The sequence below is a fragment of the Coturnix japonica genome, chromosome 2 (assembly GCF_054131305.1).
Source record: "Coturnix japonica strain WE chromosome 2, WE-NBRP24, whole genome shotgun sequence".
Classification (NCBI taxonomy): Eukaryota; Metazoa; Chordata; class Aves; order Galliformes; family Phasianidae; genus Coturnix; species Coturnix japonica.
Window position 1 is genome coordinate 112,878,808 of NC_140664.1, and position 27,408 is coordinate 112,906,215.

Here is a 27,408-nt window from a genome sequence, read left to right on the forward strand (position 1 = left end):
AAATATCAACATTCCACATTTTATGCAAATACTTTTTCTTTAAATTAGATATGGCCAGATTTAAAGACTTATTGCTAGCCTGCCTACAAGAAAAGCAGTGCTGATGTTTTGTCAGTCACCCAACAGAGCTCTGCTTGTCTTCATATAATAGTCTGAGTACTATTGTACTAAAATGTACTAAATGTGATATAGCATCCCAGTAATCAAACACCTAAAATTACCCACACTCATCTAGGCTCACAGGAAACATCAATTGGATCTTTAGTATCAACAGTAAAAACATTCCAGCAGGTGTAAAACATTGCACAAAAAGAATGGTTAGCATGACAGTGACATTTAAGTCTAACCTGGGGACTTTTTCCAATTAACTCTAAGCCAAACAACTAGCATATGGTACACCCTGCACAAGGATTAGACAGAGCACACACATCTGTTCCCACCTCATTTACAGGTGCTGCAGTTAGTGATCCTGATCCGGACACAGCTGGTGCCACTGAACTTTTTTCACTGTCACTGATAGCAGCAGGACGGGTTTTCTTGTTAGTGAATCAATAAAAGGCAACACAAAGAAGCGCATATGGTTTCCTTCTTTGTATATTTAATTTCTTCTCCAGTCTCTGCTTTTAAAGTATGCTCCTCAACCTGACACTGAACATTTTCTTTTAGCTCTACTTCTCGCCTTTCTAAGCTCTGTACTATTTATTTCTTCTTTTTCCCTCAGATATCATCTGTTTAGATTATTCCCTTTGGTGAACCGTAACAAGATTTTGACTATTTGCATGTAGTTTCTGTGAAAGTAATGGTTAATAATCTATAACCACACACACAAAAAAAATGTCCAAGTAGATCTATATATTTTCCTCTTACGAAATGTTTAGTGTTTGAAAACACACCACGCTGTATTCAGTTCCACCCCTTGGTAAGCAAACAAGGTCTGAAGCTCATTGACTTTATTTTATTTTATTTGTTTCTTCATTTATTTATTTGGAGTCCAGAAGAGACCATCTGGGATGATCTTAGCTGTGCCAAAAAACACTTTGTGTCCACTTTGCTTACATTTTATGTTAGTTCGTGTCTTCATTCAATATCTTGCTTAGCAGAGAGGTCATAGCCCAGTCCATCCACAGCAACTGCTGTAGACTTGTTTCTGACAGGTTATGCCTTTCCTGCTTCTTACCCGTCTGTATATCTCCTATTGAACTTTTCCAATATCATGGTTTCACAAGGGAGGTCTGTAGTGAAATTCTCAGCTTTACATTTTAGATTTTCCAATCAAAGAAAAAAAAAACCACAAAACCAACCACCAGCAACAAAGAAAAGTTCCAAACGATGGTCCTTGTTCTTGCTGCCTGTCAAATATTTATGCCTGAAGACATCACACGAGACACCAGAATTCTGTTGAGGTATATATGCCCGTTAATAAGGGTAACATTTTTCCCTTGTAACACCCAGTAGTGCCCACTGACTCTAGCAATTACAAGGTATTATGTCAGTCTCAGAAATAACTTCCTGCCAATGTGAAGGATGTGCCTTCCTCTCCCTTGGCTTTTGCTGCATCCGTAATACAACACTCATCATCCTGCAAAAAGAACCTCTTGGCAGAGATTTGAATAACCCAGTCCGACTCCTACCTCCTGCTCAAAGCAGAGCCAGATGGGACTAGAACCCCCCAGAGCTCTTCCCTTCCAACCTGAACATTATGGTGTTATGATTCTCTTCTTAACATGAAAACGTCCTCTCTAAAATCACCAGCCCACCAGTGCTTCTACAAAACCAGATTGGTGGCAAACCTCTGAGACTGAATTAAGCATACCAAGCTACATGAAAGGCTGTGGAGCTTAGCATAGAATATTTTTGGCTTTGCACATACGTTCAGTGACTTAATTCAATTGTGCAACCCAGACTGATTAACTCCTGAAAAATCTAACTTTGAGCAGTAATATCTGCAGTGAACTAAAGCTCCAGAGAAAACCTGAGTATAGCTTTCATCTACTACATAAGTGTATTAGCATTGCTTGTCCAAGAATATCATCCTCAATGGGCTCTGAAGACTCTGCCTGTTAAATGATAAATGCTTACAATTGCCCCTCACAGTCAAAAGGCAAAGAGCAAAATTGAAATATCCAAAATTGTGCTGAAAACCTATTATCTTTTGCAATTCTAGTGACTGAGGAATTTGCCAATAACTTTTCAGAGTGCTTACTTATTGAATCACTCCAACATGCTCTAACAGTTATCCACTTTTTCACACAATATGGGTGTCAAGATTCAATAAAACAGATCTGATTAGAGCTCCTGAAGACCTGCACTGGTTTAACTGCATATGGGACCAACACAGCATTACTAAACTACTGCTTGTTGATTCTTCTTTCACCCGTGTTTAATTATTTATGAATACTCCATATTGTATCTGATTTATTTTGAAGAAAGATTGGGAGTTCACATACTTAAAGAGGAAATAGTTTTACACAGAGTTCAGCAAGTGCAAACTGAAAAAGGTAGCTTGCTGTGAATGCACAGTGTTGGTGCAAAAGGCTTGCAGAAGGCAGGAGGGTTGCGTTGCAACTGCAAAAGTCTCAGCGTGGGGCAGCAAAAACAGCTGTGGTCTGCTCAGAAGCAGAAAACAACATCAAGCACTTAGCACGGCAACAATAAGAATATTGGAGACAAATTATTAAGTAGCTACCAACCAGTTTGACACCACATTTGGTAAAAGAAGCTTCAGAGAGTTTTTAGGATCAGGATCAGGCCATTTCCAATCATCTCAGATTTAGTGATAATTGCAATCAGTTGGAAGGTAAAATTTCTGAGTCATACCCTCTAAAACTCATTCACGCAATGATCTGGTTCTAGAAAAGAATACATAAAAATCAGGATAGCTGTTATCATAGCTTGACTTGCTTTTTCCTTCAATATTTGTAATGATGCATTTAGAAAGCCTTGCTAATCAATATGCTGCTGCTAAGCCTACATTTAAAAAAATAAAAGATGGAATAAACTGCCACCTAGAGTTAAAATTTTGATGTTAATGTTGGTTATATTTATAGAAAGCTTTAGTATTTCAATATTCAGGACCTAAAGAGCACCTGTCAGAACAGTGCTCGAACACTGACAAAATAGGTACAGATTTGTCACAGATTACAAGCGGGATGTGATTATGTGCATGATTTCTTGACAGATATCAATCAGTTTAAAATCAGTAAGGAACTGGAGATCATTATTAGCATGTTATTCTCACTCCATTTGACAGGAATATTCTGAATATTAATGGAGATTAATAGAATGAGCAAGTATAATAGAAAATAAGGAACTATTTCTTATTTCTTGACAGAATTTCAGTCCATCAGGACTGGAAATGCACATATAATAAGCTTCTACAATTTCATTATGTTATCTAGTAGATATTTTATAATACCTACTGCCCCCTACATACTGAGCTGAATTTTGACATATATGAACTGAACTATTGTATTAAATAAGTACTGTAAAACTAAATTATCCTGTAGAAAACTGATCTCTACATGGAGCAATTGTGACAGCTGAGGGCAGCAGTTAGTCTTGCACACTGTCCAAACAACACAGACTGATGAGTCTCAAGGGTCCCTGGATTCTCTAAACATGACTTTCTATAGCACTTCACAAGTAATTCATATGAACAAATTAACTCCTTGATAGACATGCAACAAGTCTGAGACAGAAAGCAAGATGGAACTAAGTAAAACTTCCTTTACCACCTGTCTCCTTTAATGTAGGACAGGTTTATTATGTGTTCTTTTTTAGACTCCAAAAGTAATGCCTCCTATTTCACTGTGTTGACCTATGATGTCAGAAGTTAATATCAGTGGTATAATGGTAGAGGTTGAACCATCCCACCAATATGAAATTGACTTTACTTTCATGTCACTGTCACCACTGCTGAAACACACTACCCACCAGCTCACTGTGCTCAGTTCCACTGTTCGGTCTCCATAAACATTCAGCAAGCTCTAATTTGCCAGTAGTTATAAGCACACAGACTGGATAATATTATCCCTTTCTCAAACACATCAGATTTTTTTTTCTTTAGCTTCTTTTGAAGAGTGCTAAGCTCTTTTGGCTGTTTGTACCACTTTATTTAATACCTATAATCCTGACCAGATTGTGAATCCTCCCTTCCAACAGTGAAACTTAAACCACAGGGAGTTTGTTTTTAAAGTTGCATAGATATTAACTACTTTAAAGTAGGCTCATTTCTGCATATCCTCTGTACAACCACTATATGTTGGAAGTAGTGTCTCTTCTACAATAGCTTACAGTAGAACTTAATGTCACCTATAAAATCCATTTCATATAGTACTTGACTTGTTATAATCATGTTAGCTCCCCTTATAAAGCTGTTATGCAGCCTTATGTCTGTCACCAACGCTGCATAAGTACTTGCAGAAAACATGGTCTTTCTGTTGCTACATCCATGGTTATGATTTGTGAAGAACTGACATCATCAATAACAAGGCAGTTACTACAAGTCATTAGATGTTCAAAAAGTTGTACCTGCTTTCACAGCTGATGTACCGAGCTCCCACGGTACAGGAAAACTGTGCAGTTCAACTCACATCAAATAATTATTGTTTATTGAGCTGCAGTTATGCAGTAAAAGTAAATGTTTTCCCTGCCTTAAGCCTACTCTGCTTTTAAGCTTTTCCTGCCTACTTCGTATACCTTCCTTTACTTTTAGTCCTTTTAGTTTTGTATTAATCTGGTAACACTGAACAGGCGAGAGTACATGCTAGCAGAAAACCTTTTTCACACTCTGGAAGTGTTTGCTGGGTTTCATTATCAATATTGTTTTCAGTATCACTAGCATAATTTTTAGTATCAGTAGTATTTTTAGGTATTACTAGAAGGAATATTTCTTGGCTCCAGTGATTAAAGGATCCTATTCTTCCTTCTGAGTATACCCTGTATATATTCAGAATTCTATCATAAATCAGTATTGTATGAGAGTAACACTGTGTAATATTTTCTGAGAGGTTATGAATACATAATTTGTATTAGAAGTACAGTTATCTTTGTTTATGGTCTACTTGGAGGTCAAGCTCATACCTTACTTGGTTACACCACAGCAGTCAGTCCTGAAGGCCCCAGATTCCTAAGACATAAAGGTAGAATACCTGGACTATCCATAAATGCATGATTCTTCCCTCGAAGCTGGTCAGCATCAAGATCTCAACTGCAGAATTACTTTCATCTGCGGTATTTGCATACGTGTTTCTTCAAGTATATGTATACTTCTATACTTAACCCCAATGACAGACAGCTATCTAAGTATTTAAAAGCACAGTGGAAAAGCGTATTTATTTTTCTTCAGATAACTGAATCCCTACTAAATATCATTTTCTCCCTGGTAATCTTCCTTTAAAACAAAACAACACAAAACCAGAGGATGCTGGGTTCCTACTCTACCAGTAGCCCAGGCAGACTTTGGTCAATAAGCAATCCAAGCACTTTCAAGATGTAAAATATCTTTTAAATTGCAATGCCTCAATTCTACATTAGGGGAGACAAAACCTACAACCAACTCAGTCTGTGAAATTTTGAAACTGAGTCCCATTTGGGAAAAAGAAATGGTGAAATGTCCCTGCTTTTTCTTGCCAAATACAATCCATGCTTTGCTGTGTATTTAGCTATCAGATATGGACAAAAAAACATTAAACTTTTATTGCAAGTCATATCAAAGGAGTAAAAGGGAAATAAAATAAAAAATACCAACAAAACTACCATTAGGTTAACTTTAACAGCTGTCAAAGTTGTAATCTGTGAGTTGATTCACAAGGTATATACACTTTGCCAGCTTCATCTAGGAAGAATGATATAATTTGAGTGACATTTGAGACAACACTGCACTGAACAGAAATTCTTGTTCACTATGTCTCTGTCTGCAGAAATCCTCTGTATTGCAGTTTGGAAGTCTAATTGCAGAACTGAACTATAAGCATCAGTTAATAACCTGTTCTTATTCCAGGTGTCACTGAATGGGTAAGAGATAAAGACTACGGCGAAGGAAACAATATCTGAATACATACAGCTATGCATCCCTTTGAAACCTTCAGAAATTCAAACACTTTCAGTGCACGTTTCAAAGACAGATGGAAATGCAGGATTAGGTTGGACAGAATCCTTGCTTAAGGACAGAAGTTCTTATATGTTACTTAATAAGCAAAGTCAAGCTTTGTTTCTCCAGGCATCAATGAGTAAAGTGTTCCTGACTTTACCACGCCAATAAAGCACACCTGAGTTACCTTGACCTGGAGGAGGAGAGGCCTGGAGAGCAGAGGCCCAGGAGGCAGAGGAAAAAGAGGCAGAGGGAAGGCTGGGCAACTCAGTCCATGGCTCCAGTCCTGCTGATGCCCAGCACCCATTGGTGCTAGCAAAGGCCATGGCCCTGTCTGGGCTGAAGAATGGAACCAAGCCATTGGGAACAGTGTTTAGCAATAATTAAGCTAGATTTCTAAGAAACAGAGCAATCATGTTTCCCAGCCCTTGCCTGGCATTTTACAGGTTCAGAATTGCTGCACACAAAGCAAACAATTAAAAGACCATTGTAGGGAGTTACACTATTCCCTAGAGAAGGGATGTGTAAAACACCTTTTAAATTATAATTCATGGACATTCAGCTGCAGTTCTCAGCTGCTCCCAATCAAAACTTTCCTTTCAGGTCTTAAAAGTCCTTTTCCATTTCTTTTAACCTTTAAGTTTCACACTAGAGTAATCCATCTGTGACAGTGATTATCTTTGGTATCTACAGAGCCCTTCTGCAGGAAGTAGAGCTCCACCCTCAGTCACATCAATGATTCATAGAATCACAGATTGTCTTAGGTTGGAATGGGCCTTAAAGGCCATCTAGTTCCAACTCCTCTGCCATGGGCAGGGTTGCCACCCTGCAGATCAGACAGCCAAGGGCCTTGAACTCTTTTAGATCTATAGCTTATCTGGGCAGCCTGCACCAGCGCCCCACCACCCTCTGAGTAAGCTAGGCTCAGCAATTTCATTTGCTTTCCCAAAGTGGTAAATCCATCTTATGTTCTAGCATATTCCATAATAAAAGCTTACACTGTGTTCTCTAGCACTTCTTGCAGTACATAAATATATCAGTACTACAAATCATATCCCTAGTATAAAACCAGCATCATCTGTCAATGAGTGACAAAGTACTCAAGACATTTTGAAAATACAAGGAAGCATCCAGTACCCTTGATTTTCCCATCAAGCTGCGGTCTTTCTTGCTTTACTCACATTGCTTTCTTCTCCCCACAGCTGCTGTGGTAACTTAGGTCATGCAATAAATTTGTCACACACTTCTACGGAGAGAAATTGTTTTATTAGCTCTAATCTGAAGTGTCAAGCAAGAGAACTTCAAGAGAAATAGGCTGGTAGCATGCAGAGAGAACTGATGATTTTGGCATAACTGGGCATCTAGTACAGTTAATGGTAAAGGAGTTTAGTTTCAAGTAAGAGATGGGACAACATTATGCCAAGTTTTTCTTTCAGTGCTATACACACTTAATGAAGTCAGCAGGCCAAAATGAACACTTGCTGTTTCTGGCATATAGGAGTTGTACATTATGCAATCACTCTGCTGGAAAATACTTTCCAGTTTGTTCAATATATAGTAATAGGCTTGAGAAAAGAAACACTCTGTACATTAAAATGGTACTGAAATAAATAGGTGAGTAATCATTACTGAGTAAAGAAAGGTTACTGGCTAAGTCTACTAAGATTTCTATGTGTATTAACAACTTCTTAGGTAAGCAGAAAATTTGCAATACTTTTCCCAAATTAGAAGTATGCCCCCTCTTCCTATTTTTAAGTGGTATAATGAAATCAAAGAGGAAGGTTTAGCACCTTTTCCTTTTATAGATGGACTTTGTATTCTAAGAAAGGAAAAAATGCAAGCCAGGAAGTTAGTCAGCAAACAGAGCAATAAGGTAAGAAGCAGTGATAACAGGGCTATGCCGTGAGCCAGGGAGCTGAGGGTGAGCACAGCACAGGCAGTATTTCACCCACAAGGCACGGTCCAAACAATTCACTGCAAGGCAGGCAGACCAAAAAGAGGAGGAAAAAAATAAAACATCTCAACAAATAGAACTGCACTTGCAACATAACTCAGGCAAAGAGATTTAATGGCCTAGAGCTTAAATGGAGGGCCTGGACCAGCAGCAGCTGGTAGGTAAAGGTAGGTAAAGGTCCCAGGTGAGACCTCTCCTGGCATTTGCAGCCTCTTATTGCACTCACGGCCTGGATATGGAGTATGTCTGCATTCGCCAGGAGAACTGCCCTGGTTAAAGAATTACAGTTATCTTACTAAAAAAAAATAACTCAAAAATGTTGCCTTGAAAGGCTTAACTTATAGAATTAAAGAACCAAAAGTCCTGTGATATCCTCTCAGTAAGAAAACTATCCTAAAATGACAATTGAATGTAGATATTTATTTGTAAACAGTGAGACTAGCTGGGCTAATATTTTGTCACTTCTTCCCTGCTAGGTATTATCTGCCTTGCAGCAGAGTTTAGCCTTTAAGAGAGCTTGTACCAAACAATTATCTTGAAAACATTTTGTCCCAGAGTTTATAATGATTGTGCTATTTTGTTATTTTTGTCAGTTTGGTAGCAATTGTAATAGCTATACTTTCAGAACTTTAAATAACACTGTGAATGCATGCATCTATTAGTAGCTTACTCAGAATTTTATCTTGAATTTGTAGTAAATTTTTAATCTGAGCTTGAAGGCAGAGCCATCCCTGTGGAAGATATCAAGTATCAGTTAGGTCTACAAGGCTTCTATGGGGAAGTGAAAGAAGATAATGTGATTAAGAAAGGAAATTCAGATGGATTGTTATAAAGTTGGCAAAATAACGAATCTTAAGGTATTTCTGCACTAATGTTAGAAGGTTGGGAGAGCTGTAGAAACCGCTACAGATTTTCATGAATAAACATAATTATATTTGGATTGACAGAGGCAGTGTAGAATAAACTTCACAATTGAAATGCTCACTGCTGACACCCGACACTCAAAATCCAAGGACAGCATTACGGTGGAAATGGAGAGCTTATTGTATTACAGCCTTGCCTCTATACATAAGGGGTCATCCCTGAATACTAATCTGGGGGATATGATCTGACTTCACATTGGAAATATTGATTCAGAAACTTCTTCTGCATTTGTTGGTCTACTTTTGTACTAATTCAGAATCATGATCTGGGATCACTTTGTGAGCCAACACACTATGCTGAAACGTAAGGGCTTTAAATAAAAGATGCTCAGAATTACTTGCATGTAATTGCTTGTGTTTTCCCTACAAAGTTGCATGAGAAAATGCAGAAAAGAATCAAAGGGTAATCTGAATATTTTAAGCTTGAATTTGGCTCTTTATTGCATGTGTCCTTTCCTCTAAAAATGAGGGTTGTGAAATTGTTCTGTTCCCCTTCTGGTAACTTGCAATCCAGTAACAGCAACTACAGAAAAGGTGCTGAGGTTTCACAGCCAGTGTATGACCCCAGTTTTAGAAGAAAAAATGACACCCAGAGAAGAAGGATGCTACTAATGGTACTTCCAAATACAAAAACAAAACAAAACAAAAGACGTGAAGAATGTTAATTACAAAACTTGACATTTTGTAACTCTATGTTTTATGGACAGGCCCTATAACATTTTATTTTGAAATTTCATACATATAGTGAAATAGCAAGAAGCTGTATCTTCAATAAGGCCTCTTTTTGCCATAGTAAATTTTAGCCTTTGGGTTTAAGTAGATGCATATTCAGTTATGACACAGAAGTTTTTACGTTTTCATAATCACACTATGGAACGTATTCAAGGAACCTTAAAGTTTTGAACTGAACCCTGACTTATATATATCACCAGTGGTCTTTTGTATGAGTTTCTGCAGTATACTAGTTTAGAAAAATCATTATCCCATAAAATATACACAGAAATTAATTACAATTCTTATACAGGCAGGTGACAATAAAAAGGCAAAATAACCCACTTATTTCTTACTGCTATTTACATTTAAGGTGACATTTTAATACAGGGATGGTGATTATTTACCAAAACATCCTCTATAATTAATTTAAAAGGCATAAATATGTAAATATCTGATGTTTTCTTAGCCTTCTAGGACCTGGAAAATCTTCTGCAAATCAAATGCCTGTCAATTAAAATAGGAAAACAATAAGCCAATCTCCCAGTTTCTATTCTAAATAGCTTCATAGAGAAGAATGTTAGTTCTTCATCATGCATTCTGAATATATTTACATACATAATAGCTAGAAAAGACCACATTACAACTTAAGATACATTTTTATCATGGAGATATATAACCTATGCCAAAAGGAGGCAAGACCTTTCATAGGCAGCAGAAAACAAACAAAAAATGAAAGTAGACTGTAGTGCTGTCATTCCTGTGGGTATTCAGAATGGCCCCTTTTGGCTCCTTTGTCAAGTTAAGATACACTGTTACTGTGCAGGGACAGTACAAAGACTTTAAAATCATGAGTTAAAACCATGAGAGTGGTCTACAGTTTGAGATTACTGTTGTGTTTTCCTTTTTTATTTTGTTTTGCTTCTTGGTTACTAGATCACATTTTCAAGGTTTTATTGTCAAACGCAAAATTAATCAATCAAGGTCAAGTAAGAATAAGTAAATCTAAGAACTTTGACAAAAGTACATGAGACCTGTGAGACTCATGAGACAGGATAAAGTTTTATAATGCCACATAATCCTTTCGATGGAGTATCAAATTAATGGGAAAAAAAAAGTTGTAAAATATCAAGTGGAACATATCCTATAGTTTCATGCACTTCAGGTTCATGTAAGCCATGCAGTCCAGTGCAGCACTAGCTTGCTCAGGTGGATTGATCTGTGACTTCACCTTTGAAAATGAAAAGCAAAGCTTTTGCAATTTTTTCTTGATATATTTTGGTTAGTTGTCTGATTACAGAGCATTTCTACAAACCTGGAGAGACCGCAAAGGGTGGAAGACAGGGTAGCAGGGCAAGATAAAAGTTTCCGCAGCAGGCTTTTTCTTCTGGCCCTACTGTTTGCAGGTGATAAGCAGCTACACAGGCTGGCTGCAGGCACTAAGTATCCTTTAACACTCTTCAAAAAGTAGTTTCATGAAGCTGAGTATTCCAAAGCCATTTGTCTTTAATATGAAGTGTAGCATCTGAATGGAGGATTTGGAAATACTCCTGGGAGTGGCAAAGAAAGAAGACATAAAACCAGACAGCTGTGAATGTTGAGTATATCATAGCATGCACCATACAGTTTAGGTATTGACCAAGAAAATGCCTTTTTTCCCACATCTGAGACATTTATGCAGGCTACCCTGTAGACAGACTCTCCAGTGTCAGTGTATGCACTTACAATACAACCTTTCCTATAATCAGGACACTGACTAGATTTCCTTCTTTTACTTGGCTATTTTCCAAGCCTTGTAGGAACATATTTATTTTTAGTACTCTGCTCCTAAGTTAATTTGGTTGGAATTAGCCTAAGGGCTCAAAGTTATTAATGGAAAACAGAAAGATAAACATGCATGCATACTCACACACACTCACACATGCACCCCTACACACAACTTCGATATCACATCAAAATGAAGTTAAAAATACAGTTTAAAACAAACCCTTCACTAGTAATATGCTTGCCATCCAACAGCAAGTATAAAAAGATCAGCTGACTATTTATTTCATTTGGAAAATTTCCCTATGGCTTCTGAAAAACAAAGTTTGACTATAGCATTAACCTACAGGAAGAAAAAAAGAGTATTTTTGCAGTCCTAGCAATGAACTTTGATAGTACACAAGTCCAATTTACTTCACTTGCCAGATAACATCATGGTGGTCTGTAACAAGCACTAATATGACACAACATGCCAAAGTTCAAAGCCCCAGCCCTAAGAGACAGAAGTCTCATGAAATAAGCTTACCTAAAGCTTTGAAAAGACATTCTAGCATGTCAAATTCAATAGCTTTCTAAAGACAAAATTGGAAATCATCTTCTTCTCTGTCCTTTACTCTTAACTTTCTGGCACACCTATTTTTGATTTTGTATAAAAAGCACATACACGAGATACTATTTCCCCCATCACAGTTTACCTTCAGTACTACTGTCAGCTGTACCATATTTAAGTGAAAACAGACACATTTTTTCATATGCCTCCTGTTTTATACTTAGTATCCCATAAGATGATTAAAATGTGCAGCCTTTCAAGATGCAAAACTTGAACTGACAGTTCTGCAGAATCAGGTCATGATTATACCGCCAGCTTTATGTGACAAAATGCTGCTGCCAGGAGGGTGGCCTGCAATCCCAGACTCTCCTGACTGCACCCTCCTGGAAGCCTCAATGCTCTTACCAGCAAGAGGAAGATGATGGGATTGAGCAGTTGTGCAAATGGGAAGGCAGAGTCAATTTGTGCTAGGTTAACTTAAGTGTGTAGCCATTGCTGCAGGCCTCTTATTTGCAAGATGTTAATAATACAGATGTAGATTTACTTATTTCTGTGAGATATTTCCCACAGCTGGAGTAGTTTAAAGAATTTGGCCTACCTGAAATAATATTGAAGTCTGAGAAAAAACTAAAACCTACAGCTTCCTCAATAACCTGTGAATATGTAAAAACTGGAACCATGACTAATTTTGGGGTTGTGTCACTCATCACAGTAAGCACAGGCTTATGCATTAAAGTTCTGAGCAGGTAGTCAACTCTGTGCCTGAAATCCTGAAAATTATAGTTGGTAGTCACAGTAGTAGGCAAATACACCAAGAAAAATGTTATCTTGAAAACAGTTCAGCTCTGAAAATTAAATGTCATTCGTAACTGGAAAACAAATCACAAATTGCCACTCAAACTGTTTCATTCTATATGCTTAGAAGGATGTTTTCCATGTCTCTCTTTCAATCTTTTAATCAACACCTGTGTACTTTACACACATGATGAGAATAGTAAGTACAAAAGGAAAAAAGAAAAGGAAATGTTCAGTGGAGACAGATGTAAATTCGCTTTCTCTAGCTCCAGTGCAGCAATTCAGCTCATTCCAGACTCATTTCAATTAATTGTAATTCATTCACTGAACATTATTTCTGCAACTAATGTAACGATTTAAGGAGTTTACAAAATATGACATGTTCAGTGTAATGAACCCAGTACTAGCTATGTGCATCCCTGTGAATTAATGCAATTCTGCTCATGCCTCTTACCTAAGGTAAGAGAAGAAAAACATATTTCTTTATTATCACAGAAATAAATGTTCTGTGGAACAGAACTCCATCTCTTTATAGTTTGTTTTGGAACAGAGTGTGATAAAGAAGATACCTGCATTCTGGAGATCTCCAGACTTTCAAGAAGACTACTGATGATTTGTCCTTACAAGTCACAATCTGCTTATAGAGCACTGCTGGAACTGGAGCTATACAACCCCGGTTGATAGGGAAGTGTCAGAAGACAAATGAACGTGTTTTTGTCAAAACCCTACAGGCACTTAAACACATTTTCTTTAGTTCTATGTGTAAAGCAATTGTACAAGTTATTCCAGCAACAAGTTTGACTGATACAAAACTGTTGAGGAGTAGCAAAGAGAGGATTTAAATTATGGGGTTTCTGTATCACAGAACAAAAATGTGTTTTCTGTCCTTCCCTGGTTTTCTAAGGCTGTAGGATTCACATGTGTAAGCAATTCTGTGTCAAGAGGAAGGAAGAAAACTTGCTGGCCTAATGCAGAATCTTTTATCATCACATGGCTTAAACACATGACTGCACGGCTGGTGAGTTTAGGTACAAAAAGAAAACTAATCAGAGGACCGGCTGTAACAATGAAGTATAACATTTATTTGGTGTGTCTAATTAAAGCTATTTTACAACTATCAAAAAAAGCTATACAGGTTAAAGATGCAGAGATGACATTTCCTTTCCCCCATTAGCAAAGTATATTAGTTCCAGGAGTGCTTTGTGTAGTTAGAGTCAGCCTTATCCTAGAGAGCCTTTTCTCTTGTAGAGAGAAGCTCTTTGGCTTGAAGGAGATCTGTAAGATGGACAGCTTGCTCACCTCTTGAGGTGAGAAAAGGAAAGGTAAAAAAAGGAAAGGGGAAGGGTAAGCGGAAGGGAAGTAAAAAGGAAAGGACGGTGCTAAAGCCAGCAGTCACATATATGAGTAGGACAGAATATATTTTCTTCTGTGATTTTCTTCTCCTTTTTCACCTCCAAAGCACTAGTGAGTCTGGAGTAAAACAGGCTTTTTCTAACAGCTATTTCATCTCTCAGCCAATGAAATTTTGATCCTCATGGGAATCTAGCAAAAAGTGGTCTGTAGAATGCTGTTAATCAATCTGCATCAATCCAAAATCTCTTATCAGTATGATGACTTGGCAGTTCTGAAACTCTACTCAAAACTGCATTGCAGACTTCTGTGCAGAGCTTCTTGCATTAATTTAGCTGTCTGTAACTTTGCAGTCTCAACTTTGACTCCAGAGTAGTCAGGATCAAGTGATGTTTATATTCAGTGTTTCCAAATAAAACCTATGTGATCCTATGGTAGGTTTAACACAACAATATAATCTGACAGTAGCATCTGTACTGTTTGTAATATGAGGCACAGATAGTACTGTATGCATAGCCAGAAAAAGATGCGATATCCTTTGCACAACCAACTGACGTCAAGGAGGAAGAGAAAGAGGAAACAAGCATTTTAGGCTTATAAATCCTTTTTCAAGTTAACATTTAAAGAGGATCTATTTCAAGAGAGAATGGAAATTATCACAAAATTATGAGATTTTATATGGAGAATTTCACTGTCCTACTTTAGGATATGCCTTTTCCACATGGATTAATACTCACGTGCGTAAGCCACTGCAAAAGCTCAGATTATGCCCTTAACTCCATGACCTTAGGTGTATTGCTGAAGTAATCACGTCAGTGGCAGTGGGATAAGCTGTTCCAGTTCTTTCATAATAGAGAGTGGATACTTGTCTCTCAGGAAACTGGATGTAAATTATGAGGATGGACAGGTGGCAATTATTCCTCATAATAAAGAGAAAGAAGAACCCACATGGAGACCTGGGTTCCACCTCACACCTCCCGGTCTCAGTTTGTTAGATGAAATGCTCTTACATTAAAAGGAAGTATTTGCAACATTTGAGTAAGAATTGAAGATAACAGTGTAATGAGCCTTGATTTAATCCTGAAGAGCTTGCAGTGATCTTGCAGAAAGCCCTCCAACTTATAGAGGGACTATAATCAGAAGGATTTTATTTTTTTTTTTTCCCCAGAAATAATGATTTAAAATAATAATTTTAAAAAGTGTTTGCTAGACCAAACAAATCCTAGAACTATTTCAAGACATCCAATCTTTCATCAAGGACATGTTTTGTATACAAAATACAGCCAGCAAAAGATTCTTCATAATGGCCTCTCTGACTCTGCATGCAACTATGAGGAACACGAGTGCCCACAGAACAGGTTTTTCTGGTGTAGGAAGGACCTGGTAATTATTGTGCTATATGAAAAACAGTTTGGAATTGATATAGAACCAACCCTTCTCCAGGGGAGCAGCAAACAACTTGTGCAAATTATGTAGAAGAGAATACTCTGAGTATGAACTTAACAAAACAGAGAGAAATGCTGTCATTCAGAAGTTATGCCTGCTGTACACCTTGGTATTATCTTCTTCCTAATGTATTACCAGCAGTGCTTCATTTCAGGAGTTTGGATTTCCTGATTGAATGTCTACATTATATATATATAGTGCATATATATATGTATATATATATATATACATACACACACATATACATATATATATATTTTTTGCATCAGTCTTTTTTATAAATGTTATCAATAGGCAGCAAAACAAATAACCTGAAAATTAAGCCAATGTGCAAAGCAACCTCAAGTGTGTGAGCAGTGAGAGCTTCAGCTATGCGAGCATGCACAGTACCAGTAAACTTCTCCACATGTACAGAAGATGCAGAGAGCAGTGATGCACAATGGAAAGTATGATAAGCTCACAAGATTCCTCACGGTTTTGTCAAGTCCAAATTTTTTGCCTAATTATTCAAAACCTAAAATGTTTACCTTCTTGTATTGAATTTGTGGAGCCGTGTTATAAAACATACATAGAAATACCTTTTAAGAGTAGCTTAAATAGCTTTTAAGAAGAGTTTGTAGTCTTTATGATTGCAAAGAAAAGCCAAAAATTATGAGTTTGCCTGCTTCTTAAGTGTCCAGGAAACACAAAAAATGTAAACAACTTTCATTTCCAATGTCAAGATTCTTACAGCCTGGCTAATGCCTCTGAACACCTAAGATTGGAATACAACAGTCAGAATATTTATTTCACTCATAACAAGCCCATCCTTCTCATTTTCTCCCTATGCCCCCATAAGCAGATTATCTGTTTTAGAAAAGTAGTTGATTATGGATTTGGCATTTAGGAATTAATGTAAAACATCACTTGCACTTAAAAAAGGAAAACGTTTTAAGGTCACTTCTAATTCCCTTCACTATCCCTAAGATACTGCACTGAACTACAACAATATTTATCCTCTATCCGGCTTTTGGTTTTTAAATACATTTCCTAATTAAAGAACTTCTCACGTCATCTGTGAGCTGCACATAGTCAGATTTCTCAGACTTATCAGGATGATCTTCATCTAGTTTTATGTGAAGAAGACCTGTCAATCCCAGTTTTGCAGCACACACACACTCACACACACACACAAATACAGTAAGCAGAGCTAATTTTTGTACTGCATGGTGAATTGTTTTGATTCTTATTTGGTTTTCATTCAGTAGTTTCTAATCTTATTAAGTGGGTAGTATCCATCTAAATGTATGAGATATAGATCATTTTGTGATCTTCACTGGATATCTTCATTTGGGCCTTCATTGGGCCTTCATCAGAACAACTGGCGAAGTTCAATATCACTGTAAAATTTTATCACAAAGTCAGTACCACTTTAATAATGTTTAAAGCAGTACATTACCTGAACATTCAGGCCTAAACTCCAACTGATTGTGACAAGAACATAAATGCCTGGAAAAATAAACATAATACAACAATAAAAACAGATTATTCATAACAGAAGCATAAACTGAGTCCACCAGGTCTTCAGCACTGGGGAAAAAAAGGTAAAATTCATAGATACAAATTCTGTTTGCATTGTATTCTGAAAATATCTATATTGCATGCTTAAGAAGATAAAAAGAATAGCTACTTTTCAAAGCTGAGGGCCCTTCATCTGAACTGATTTACCTGTCAGTCGCATTCAGGAGTTCAAGCATCAAAAAGAAACCATTTAACAAACCCTTTCATAATTGCAGATGCTGACACAGGTCAAACAGGAGTAATAGCAAATCCTTCAAAGAGCAACAGAAATATCTTCAACACATGGATGGACATATGTTCTCATGACTTCTGACCCAATTGAAAGGAAGAAATGGGATTGTTTAGCATATCGCAGGATCAGTATTCAGTTACCAGTTTTATCCTTGAATTAGTGCATAATTTAGACAAAAGTTTGGATTGGTTGCTTCCAAAAGATTTTTATGAATTAAGCTGGCTTTTATAAAAGTGCTGTTTCTTGCTTCCCTCCTTAAAGGCAGTGTGTAAACAGCATAGGAAGCCATCTATTTGTGTGCACTATTTCCACAGAACATCAATGGCCAGAAGCTAAAAAGCTGATGACTAACTTCTATATTACAATTCTGAGATGACGCTAGTCATCTCATTATAGACTTCTGAAAGAGACACCAGTATAATTTTGAGGCTGTTTCTTTTGTATTAAGAACTATACTTTATTCAAACAACTACTTAGACAGAATTAAAATGCTAAGGCAAATAGCATCTAATCCATCTGGAGACAGCTTTTTGAATAGCAGAAAGTTCCCTACAGTGAAGAAATGTAGCAAGAACTTTAAAATGAATTTCAGGGTCCCATAAATAAATCTGAGAACCTGAGCAACAGGTAGATATTGCATTGGTACCACAAAAGGCAAAGCAGGAATTGGATATGATGCTTTTCTGGTAACTGTCTGTCTAATGCTCAGTATTCACATAATATTGTTTAGATTGGCTCTTTTGCATATACCCTTGCATTTTTATCTTTGCTACACTAAGCATATGCTGAGAAATTAGGAAGTGAATGAGACCTTTAACTGAATGTTGTTGAACTATGATTCTGACCAGAACCAAACCTTCTGGAAGCTCACATCAAAGAGTATAGAAAAGGCAATGTCCTAAAATAACACAACATTCAAATGTTAGGCATTAAAGCCACCGAGTTCCTCTTTCAATTATGTTGCCATGCAGACTTTTGAGGTCATTTGGGACTACTTGAAATGCAATAGAATTCAACTACAAAGACACAGAATTGCTTTTAAACAATGCAGCTGAACACCTGAAACATTTAATGATTACACATTCCTCAGATCTCTTCCATTCCACTTTCTTACCCCTCAAGAAAACAATTACAAACAAAAAAATCCATAAGCATACTCCAACCATACTACCAGGCTAAACTATAAGCAGCTAAAACAAGAGAACAGAAGCTAAAATTTGGTTTACATCAGTTGATTGTGGACAATGAAAGCTAATTTACAGTATACAGAAACTATGGTATAAAGATCTATTACAGGCTTTAGCAAAAGATGTGAAACATTAGACTTGCTGATGAACTTGGAAACTGTCTCATAACCATTCTAAAGAACCTGATTGGAAAGCAAAATTGGCCTGTTCATTCAGTCTGTTCCTCCCCCATTGCTGGCTGTTCACAGAATCACAGAATCACAGAATCACAGAATTACCCGGGTTGGAAAGGACCTCAAGGATCATGTAGTTCCAACCCCCCTGCCTGGCAGGGCCACCAAACATACACATTTACTAGATCAGGTTGCCCAGGGCCCCGTCCAACCTGGTCTTGAACACCTCCAAGGACGGGGCATCCACAACCTCACTGGGCAGCCTGTTCCAGGACCTAACCACCCTTCTAGTAAAGAACTTTCCCCTAACATCCAACCTAAATCTTCCCTCCTTCAACTTAAAACCATTTCCCCTAGTCCTGCTATTATCAGCCCTTTCGAAGAGTTTACTCCCCTCCTGGGAGTAAGTTCCCTTCAGGTATTGAAAGGCTGCAATGAGGTCACCTCGCAACCTTCTCTTCTCCAGGCTGAACAAACCCAACTCCCTCAGCCTGTCCTCATAGGGGAGGTGCTCCAGCCCCCTGATCATCTTTGTGGCCCTCCTCTGGACCCTTTCCAAAATTTCCATATCTTTTTTGTACTGAGGGCTCCACACCTGGACACAGTACTCCAGATGGGGCCTCACAAGAGCAGAGTAGAGAGGGACGATCACCTCCCTATCCCTGCTGACCACCCCTCTCCTGATGGAGCCCAGGATCCCATTTGCTTTCCGGGCTGCCAGAGCGCACTGCTGGCTCATGTTAAGTTTCTCATCTATCAGGACCCCTAGGTCTTTTTCAGCCGAGCTGCTCTCAAGGACAACTCCTCCCAGCCTGTACAGGTGCCTGGGGTTCTTCCGGCCCAAGTGCAAAACCTTGCACTTTGCCGTGTTGAACCTCATTAGGTTCACCCGAGCCCAGCTTTCCAGCCTGTCAAGGTCCCTCTGAATGGCATCTGTTCCCTCCACCGTATCGACTGCACCACTCAGCTTGGTGTCGTCAGCAAACTTGCTGAGGGTGCACTCCATTCCCTCATCGATGTCATTAATAAAGATGTTAAAGAGCACCGGTCCCAAGACAGACCCTTGAGGGACGCCGCTTGTCACCGGCCTCCACCTGGACATAGAGCCATTGACCACCACCCTCTGTCTGCGGCCTTTCAACCAATTGCTTATCCATCTAGTTGTCCACCCATCAAATCCACCTCCCTCCAATTTGGAGATGAGGATGTGATGGGGGACCATGTCAAAGGCCTTGCTCAGGTCCAGGTAAATGACATCGGTCGCCTTCCCTTCATCCACCAACGCCGTCACTCCATCATAGAAGGCCACAAGATTAGTTAAGCATGACCTTCCCCTGGTGAAGCCATGCTGGCTGTCTCGGATCACATGCTCGTTCTTTATGTGATCAAGCATGTTGTCCAGGAGGATCTGTTCCATAATCTTCCCAGGCACAGAGGTGAGACTCACCGGCCTGTAGTTACCCGGGTCGTCCCTGCTCCCCTTCTTGTAAATGGGAGTGACGTGACCCTTCCTCCAATCATCCGGGACCTCACCTGACAGCCACGACTTCAGCTGTTGCTTCTTTCTTCCTTAGTCTTCACTTGTCTCCTGGTACAAGCCAAGAGGACATATTCCTTTCCCCTCCAAATGGAGGTTGCTCCTTTCTCAGAGGATATCTTAGTGCCAATTAGGTCATTGATTTCACATTTCATTAGCCAGTGAGCTAATAGTTATTTAGGTTTGGGACTGCCCTCCTTTCAGTAACAGAAAATAATTGGTGTTCTTTTGAGCTTCTCTGTTAGTCAGCAGAGTTGCTCTTTTTCTGCTAAACCTGTGCCGCTTCTTCTGCGTGTTGCATCCACCCCCTCAGAATTATATTGTTGTCTCTGAACCTGCCTCTCAATTTAGCATACTCACTGTTGCACTTTACAAAAAACTTTACAAACTTATAGCTGGTGAGGCTGCCAGTGTTATCCCTTTTTCTTCCTGATCTATTTTTTGTTTATAATACTGCATTCACTCATAATTTTAGTAGATACATATGCAGTGTCCAGTCTCTGCAGCAGGATTTCAAGATGTAGATCCAGACTGGTAAGACAACTGACCTAGTTTATAGTCAGTGAAAACTGTAATCATTGTAAAAAGCACCAAGAAATTTGGTAACAGGTAGGAGCTTAGTCATCGGCCTTAAGGTGCTACAACTCCTTCCTTGAATTAAGCACTTACAGTGCTATGAGAAAAAAAAATCTCCAAGTACTTTAAGGAATGACTGGTTGCAAAAGCTTCCTGCCAGGTTTGAATTTGATTAGAGATATATAAACTTGCTATAACACAATTTTTTGCAGTGTGTGTGCAAGTTTGTGGAAGTGACAATAAAAATAACGAGCATAATGCTCTGCCTGAATAAGCACGGTGCTAATGGGGCTACAAAGCTTCCGGTAGGTATGCAAGTTCATTACAGGATCATTCCCGTGATGTATCTGTAAAGAATGCAGAAGAATAAAACACAGGGAATATGGCTCCATATAGATGAATCATCAGCTTTAATAGCACTATAGTCACTTGAAGATAGGCACAAGAAAACAGTAAATGTTCAAATGTTCCTGGCCTACCAAGTACTATTGGTAATCCTATCAATCACCACTGAAGCCTTGTTTCCAGACCTGCTGACACTAATTCAGAAATATCCTCTTCCACAGAAGGAAAAGAATTTCTCCCTACAATTTTCCAGTTTATTCCAAGAATGGGAATAGACAATGTAACAGTTTAATTCCTCAGCAATGGAGAATTTCTTTTCCCTTGCTCATTTGTGCTACTCCCAGCAGAGCATCACATCAAGAAGTCCATCTTAACCTCTTTCCAACCTGCCATCATGTGTCAGTTCTCCTTTACAGTGCTGCCTTCTCTTCTGCCTTGAGTCTAACGTGCATGGTTCTGTCCTTTTTGTCACAGCTTTATTCCTGCTGTTACAGTTACACCACCTTTCACTTTTCAAGATAAATGGTTCTCACCTCAAATTAAAATAATGGATTACACTATTTATAACTATTTTTGCAGCAACACTGAGATTACATCAACAACTGTGAAAACAGGCAACAGTTTTCAGTGTCACCATTAGTAAGTTTATTCCAGAAACATAAGAAAGTGCCTCCATAACTACTTTCCTGTAAGAGCAAAATTTTTGTGTTTTGTAAAATATTCTCTTCTTCTTGCAACTATCACATTTGGGATATACCCAGTTCTAAAGTAAGTTTTAAAAGCGGATTATACTCCTTTTGAATACCTGACCTGATGTGCTTGAAAGTAAAGAAATTCTATGCTTAATGACATTTCCTTAGCTATACAATCATCTTAGTTCAACTACAGAAAAGTTATCATTAATTTATATTCATGAAAATCATGAGACTACCGCATCCTGCTTACTTCTTTCATATTGTAAGCTGGGTGATTTATGTTACTGCTCTTCCTTGCCCAGAGAATGCATTTAAGACTAAGTGACGTGGCAAATGGTAGATGTTCAATATTTTGATTCTACTCATGCCTAGGTATGTGTTTTTGCATAATTACAAGACTGATGATTTACTGAGCTATATTATGGATTCCTTCAGGGTTTCCTCTACCACGGACCTGAGCACACAGTGCCTTTTGGCTGAACTACAGTGTGATGAAAGCCATGCATAGAGAACCATAGTTACAAATGCGTGTGCTTTCCAAACAAGCATCCACAGAATCACAGAATTGTAGGGGTTGGAAAGGACCTCTAGGGATCATTGAGTCCAACCCTCCTGCCAAAGCAGGTTCCCTACACCACGTTACACAGGTAGGCGTCCAGGCGGGTCTTGAATATCTCCAGAGAAGGAGACTCCACAGCAGGCTTCATTTCTGTATATAAATACATGTTAGGGGCCCAAAGCAATACAGTAGGCATTTCACAGTTCTCATTGATCAGTGTTTCCAAACAACTTTGAATTTACCAAGATGGTGAAATACTACACGGAAAGCCACTGCGTGTTTCTGTTATTGTTAAACATATTGTTGCAAATAGATGTGTCTGCTGTGAAATTTGGAATTTCTCTTGGCAATACATTTGAAGAAAATTATAATGCTAAAAGAAAGCATTCAAATGTGCAAAAGTAGTTCAAAAATACAGAGCTTATAAGATACTTAAAAAGAAAAAGCTGATATTTCCATTCTTTTAGAAAAGGCAAATAAACTACATTGAATATCAAGAGTCTACTTTATTATTATTATTATTATTATTATTATTATTATTGTTATTGTTATTATTATTATTATTATTTGGAAAGTTCAGTTCACATGACAAACAGCTGGGTCTCCGACGGGGGAAAAACAGTCGCATGAGTAAAACTGAAACTTGGTAATTCTCATGAATAAAAGTAAGAAGTGGGCAACCTTGAACTGACAAGTATTTAAAAATCCCTGGGGAAATGAGAGAACTTCTACAAAGCCCCGCAGCTGCAAAAGCAGTCAACCTCCCCACCCTTGTAGCTTTACAAGAAACAAAAGAGCAGCTTGGTGAGAATATGACTTTGTTGACTTTTCTTCCACATCATAGTAGTGTTGTTGCATTTATTTTTTTGTGCATTTCCTTTTTTGTGCGTTTTCTGGTATTGGTAATGCAGGAAAGAAATGTATTTCGGTTCTAGTCCTATCAAAGTCAGGTGCCTAAGTTAGTAACTCCGAAACCCAGTTAAGCAACAAGACCAAAAGAACAGTGTTTAAAGGAGAAGAAACAAACTTCAAACAGGAGTCTGAAGATGCATTGTAACACTGAGCTTCTGGAGAGTGCTGGCTCAAGAGGGGGATGGGCCAGTGCCACACAGGCTCAGCTTCTGAGACGTATTCCACAATTTGTGTCTTAACAAGGACATAGGTAGCAAACATACAGATGTCTCTTCCTAAACAGCTCAAGCAGGAAAAGATGTACAATGCTGTACACCTTACTGGTGCATCAGACATGATGCTTAGTCAGAAACGTAAGAAAGCATTTAAATGAGCATTTGCAAAACTGTTGTATAGAGCTCGGAGAAAAAAAAAAAAAAAAAAAGGAGAGAAAAAGCAAGAAAGAAAAGCTCCGAGTCTCGGCAGAGACGAAGCCAAAAGCTGCCTTGAAAAACAACGCCCCAAGTTCTGCAGCCCTCAGCTTCTCCCTTCGGGATGCACAGTAGTGCAGGCCGCTGTAACCAAGGCCTTGCTCTGGCACCCGAGCCCTCCCGACCCGGATTCATCAGGGCCGGACCTTGGTAAAAGTCTGAAGGCGGTCATGCCCGCCCCGGCCCAGGTAGGCAGCGCAGCACCAGGCGTAGCGAAGGGCCTGGCCGCGGTTGGGCGGGGAGAGGATGGATCCGGCCCCGGTAGAGGCGGCCCCGGGGCCCGCGGCCCCAATGGGCGGGCGGGGAGCGGCGGCGGCGCACGTAGCTCTCCCAAGATGGCGGCCTCTCCGGACCGAGCTGCCAGGGCGGCTGCGGGGCTGGGGGCGGCGGGCGGCCGCTAAAGGAGGCGGCCGGGGGCCGGCGGAGCTCGCTTCGCCTCCCCTCCCCTCTCTGCCGAGTAGGGGGAGGTTTCCGCGCGGCCGCCGGGCTTCACCATGCTGCGGGGCTAGAGCCGCGGAGACGCCGCAGCGGGGTAATAATGTTAGCAGAGGTAAGAGCCCTGCTGAGGCCGGAGAGCTGCGGAGGGGTGGGAGCGGCGCTCCGCTTGGCCGTGAGAGCGGACTTGGGCCGAGGCCCCACGGGAAGAGGGTCTGCCCTCAACCGGGGCCTCCCAGCTGCTTCGGTAGCGGGCAGTCCGCCTCGCAGCCGTGCAAGGGGCAGCGCCGGGCTCCTGTTATCGCCCTGCTCCTCCCCAGCTTGCGCCCTTCCTTAGCCCGGAGCCGGCAGGGCGGGAGGGGCAGCGCTCTTGAAGTGCCCCCGGCCCTCCGTGCTCGCCCCGCGCGGCGATATCGAGAGGCCAGCCGGGCCGGGCCGGGGTGGGCCGGGCCGGGCCGGGGTGGGCCGGGCCCTCCCGGTACGAGGCCGCGGGGCCGCTCCTCCTCGGCGGTTCTGCGAGATACCTGGGCAGGAGGCCTGCCTAGGCCTCGCAATGGAGGGTGTGCCCGGCTACCGGCTCCTGCTTCAGCCCCCGGCCGAGAGAGCATGGGGCAAAGCGCTGTAAAGCCCTTCTGTCCTACCCCTCGTCAGTGGCTTTGCTTAGTGTTTTCTTTCCTCTTAAAGGGCTGAAGCAAAGCAGTTTTGCCTCTGCTGGGTGTAGGCATTTGTAGAAGTGAGTTGCGTCTCCCTGAAGGGTGTCAGTCCTGAAGCAGTGGGACAGACCTGAGAGAATGAGTCCAATCGTGTGTCTGAAGGTCTATGTGGATTGAGAGAGGCCGACCGTTGGAAAATGGTCTGGGGAAAGCTTGTGTGGTGTCAGCTGTGGTAGATGGGACTTTCCCTTATACTTAGCTTTGTCTACACAGGCTGATTGATTTTCTAATTTAATGTGTCAATAAGGCGCCTGGCATACAGACACTTCTCAGACATGGTGATTACATTACCTGCATTACGTGTTTTAGGTTTATCATTATATCCAGCAGTGAAGGTTATCTGTCCAAAGTTGAATTCTCTTAAGCCCTAAGAGTCTTAAGGGATGAAGACTTGCATTCTGACACCTGAGAAATTCAGCTTTGCTTTCCTTGATGACAACTAAAAAAGGTATCCTGACACCTTTAATTTGCATCAAAGTTTCAGAGCATTAGACTGGTTACTCTACATTGTGCTGAGCTCTCAGTTTCCCCAGGACGATAAAATTTGCCAAGTGAGTTAAACGTGTGAAAAATACAGGACTCATTTTTGCACACAGGATGTTTATTGAGTGGTCAGCATTAATGATCTGCTTGAAGTGTTGATAGGAGTCATCCATTAGCAGTGCTAATTTAGATTATTTTAAGGGTAGCATAGAATGTTCTGGGTCATTGCCTCATTCATCTGTTCATTCTGCTTGGTAATGGCTGTGTACACCTTGTCAAATGGCACTGGTATAGCAGCATGGATGATATTTCACCCATTGGCTTTTGGAGATAAAGCCTTGAGCTTATGCATGTAATAACCAGTGGTAAATAGCCTTGATACCTATGTGGAGAACTGGATTCTGGTGTCCTTCTAGCTTCCATATATAAACTCACTGTAAACGTGATGCTTTGAGATGAAGCATTCCAGGTTTGGTATCTGCCAAGAAGACAAAGTTCTAAAATTTTGGGGTGTCCAGCAAAGTCGCAGGCCAGAATTTGGCTTTGATTGGCCAGAACAACAGTTGTGGGGAGGAGTTCTTTAAACAACCAGGCAGCTGTGCAATGGCAACAGTAATGTTGGCAATTTAAAAATGAACAAGAAAAACCTTCTGACATATGAACTGGAAGGAGTCCTTCTCATCATGCTTTTTTTGGCTGTTCCAATTGTGGCTTGGAAGCAAAATCATCTTGTGAAAACTGTGTACATGCCTGCAAACTGTTTCACACTTTGCAGGGAGGTGCAGATTGTTTCAAGCCTACTGATGCACATACAGTATTCTGTAAACTCTTAAATCTCTTTCTTTTAATCACTTTATCAGTGGAAAAATTAGGTGAAATAAATGGTGGGCTTACAGGTAGCACAATTGTGAGGATTGTGTGAGTTGAGGCCAGATCTAGGGACTATGTGACTAATTTTAGGGAGGAGGAACACAACCATTAAGTCTTTTTGATTTTTATTGTTTTCTCTCAAAGTATCTAGTTATTTAAAAGCAATACACAGTAGAATATCAGAAAACCTCATTTGTTGGATGTTTGTGGACTTGTATAGTTTGCTGCCTAAAATGACCAGGATCGTTTCTTGTTTTGAGTCACTAGAAACTTGGAAAAAAAATCCTGCAGTTACTACTAGTTTCATAAAGTAAATATTTAGGAAAAATATTGTCTGCATTGCTGAGCCTGAAGAAGAGTCAGAATCTGGTTCTACGTGTACTTTTATGTAACGTAGTTTCTCAGAATCAGTTTCCTACATCCTTGGACTGTTTCCACATATGCAAACTCCAGCAGGTTCAGTCCAGTTCTGATACAATTAGGATATAATCAGTAATTTCAGGGGAAGATCGCAGTTCCTGTCCAGAAAAAGTGCAGGGTTTTATTTTAGTTTGCAATTTTTTTTTTCCCCTTATGTACATCCTATTTTAGTTGCATCAGAGATCTCGCTGCTGGGTGCTAGACAAATGTATTTGTTTACCTACCTGAAGACCACTTCTCAGTTTTTCATCTTGGCCACTGGAACTCAATTCTGCAGTCATATTGAATACGTTCTTTCTGTGGCATTCAGAGTACTTCTGCAGTGGCTGCTTCTCCAGTTGGCCAGAGTGTTGACCCTTGTGACTTTTCACTTGTTTCCTTTTGCTTGTTCATCAGATGTCTTGTTTGCTTTTCAAGACCTGCTGTGTCTTGTTTCCATGTGACTTCCAACTTCAGTACTGGTTTTCTTCTCTGATGAAGCTGTGATGGACGCAAGTTGCCCTCATCCAGCTCTTGTGTCTTCACAGCTGTCTTCACTAATCTTGACTTCTGGGCAGTGACAACTGTACTGCCATCACCACAGCGTGGCAGCTGGTGTTCAGCAACACTGGTTAATGCTACCTTAAATTCAAACAGGGAAAACATTACATTGGCTTT

At 39.8% G+C, this 27,408-nt stretch overlaps 1 protein-coding gene across 9 annotated transcripts in view; it reads left to right on the forward strand.

Annotated features, from left to right (window-relative positions):
- The first annotated feature begins 24,144 nt into the window (after window positions 1–24,144).
- The window catches only part of SNX13 (sorting nexin 13), a 61,948-nt gene continuing 58,684 nt past the window's right edge, over window positions 24,145–27,408 (forward strand). For all 9 annotated transcript variants that reach the window (XR_001553114.3, XR_014943020.1, XM_015853806.3 and 6 more), the window contains exon 1: window positions 24,145–24,380. Coding sequence is in view for 7 of the 9 variants with exons in the window: in XM_015853806.3 (XP_015709292.1) it covers window positions 24,369–24,380 (12 nt within the window). In the remaining 2 variants the exon portion in view is untranslated. The remainder of the gene's footprint in view (window positions 24,381–27,408) is intronic.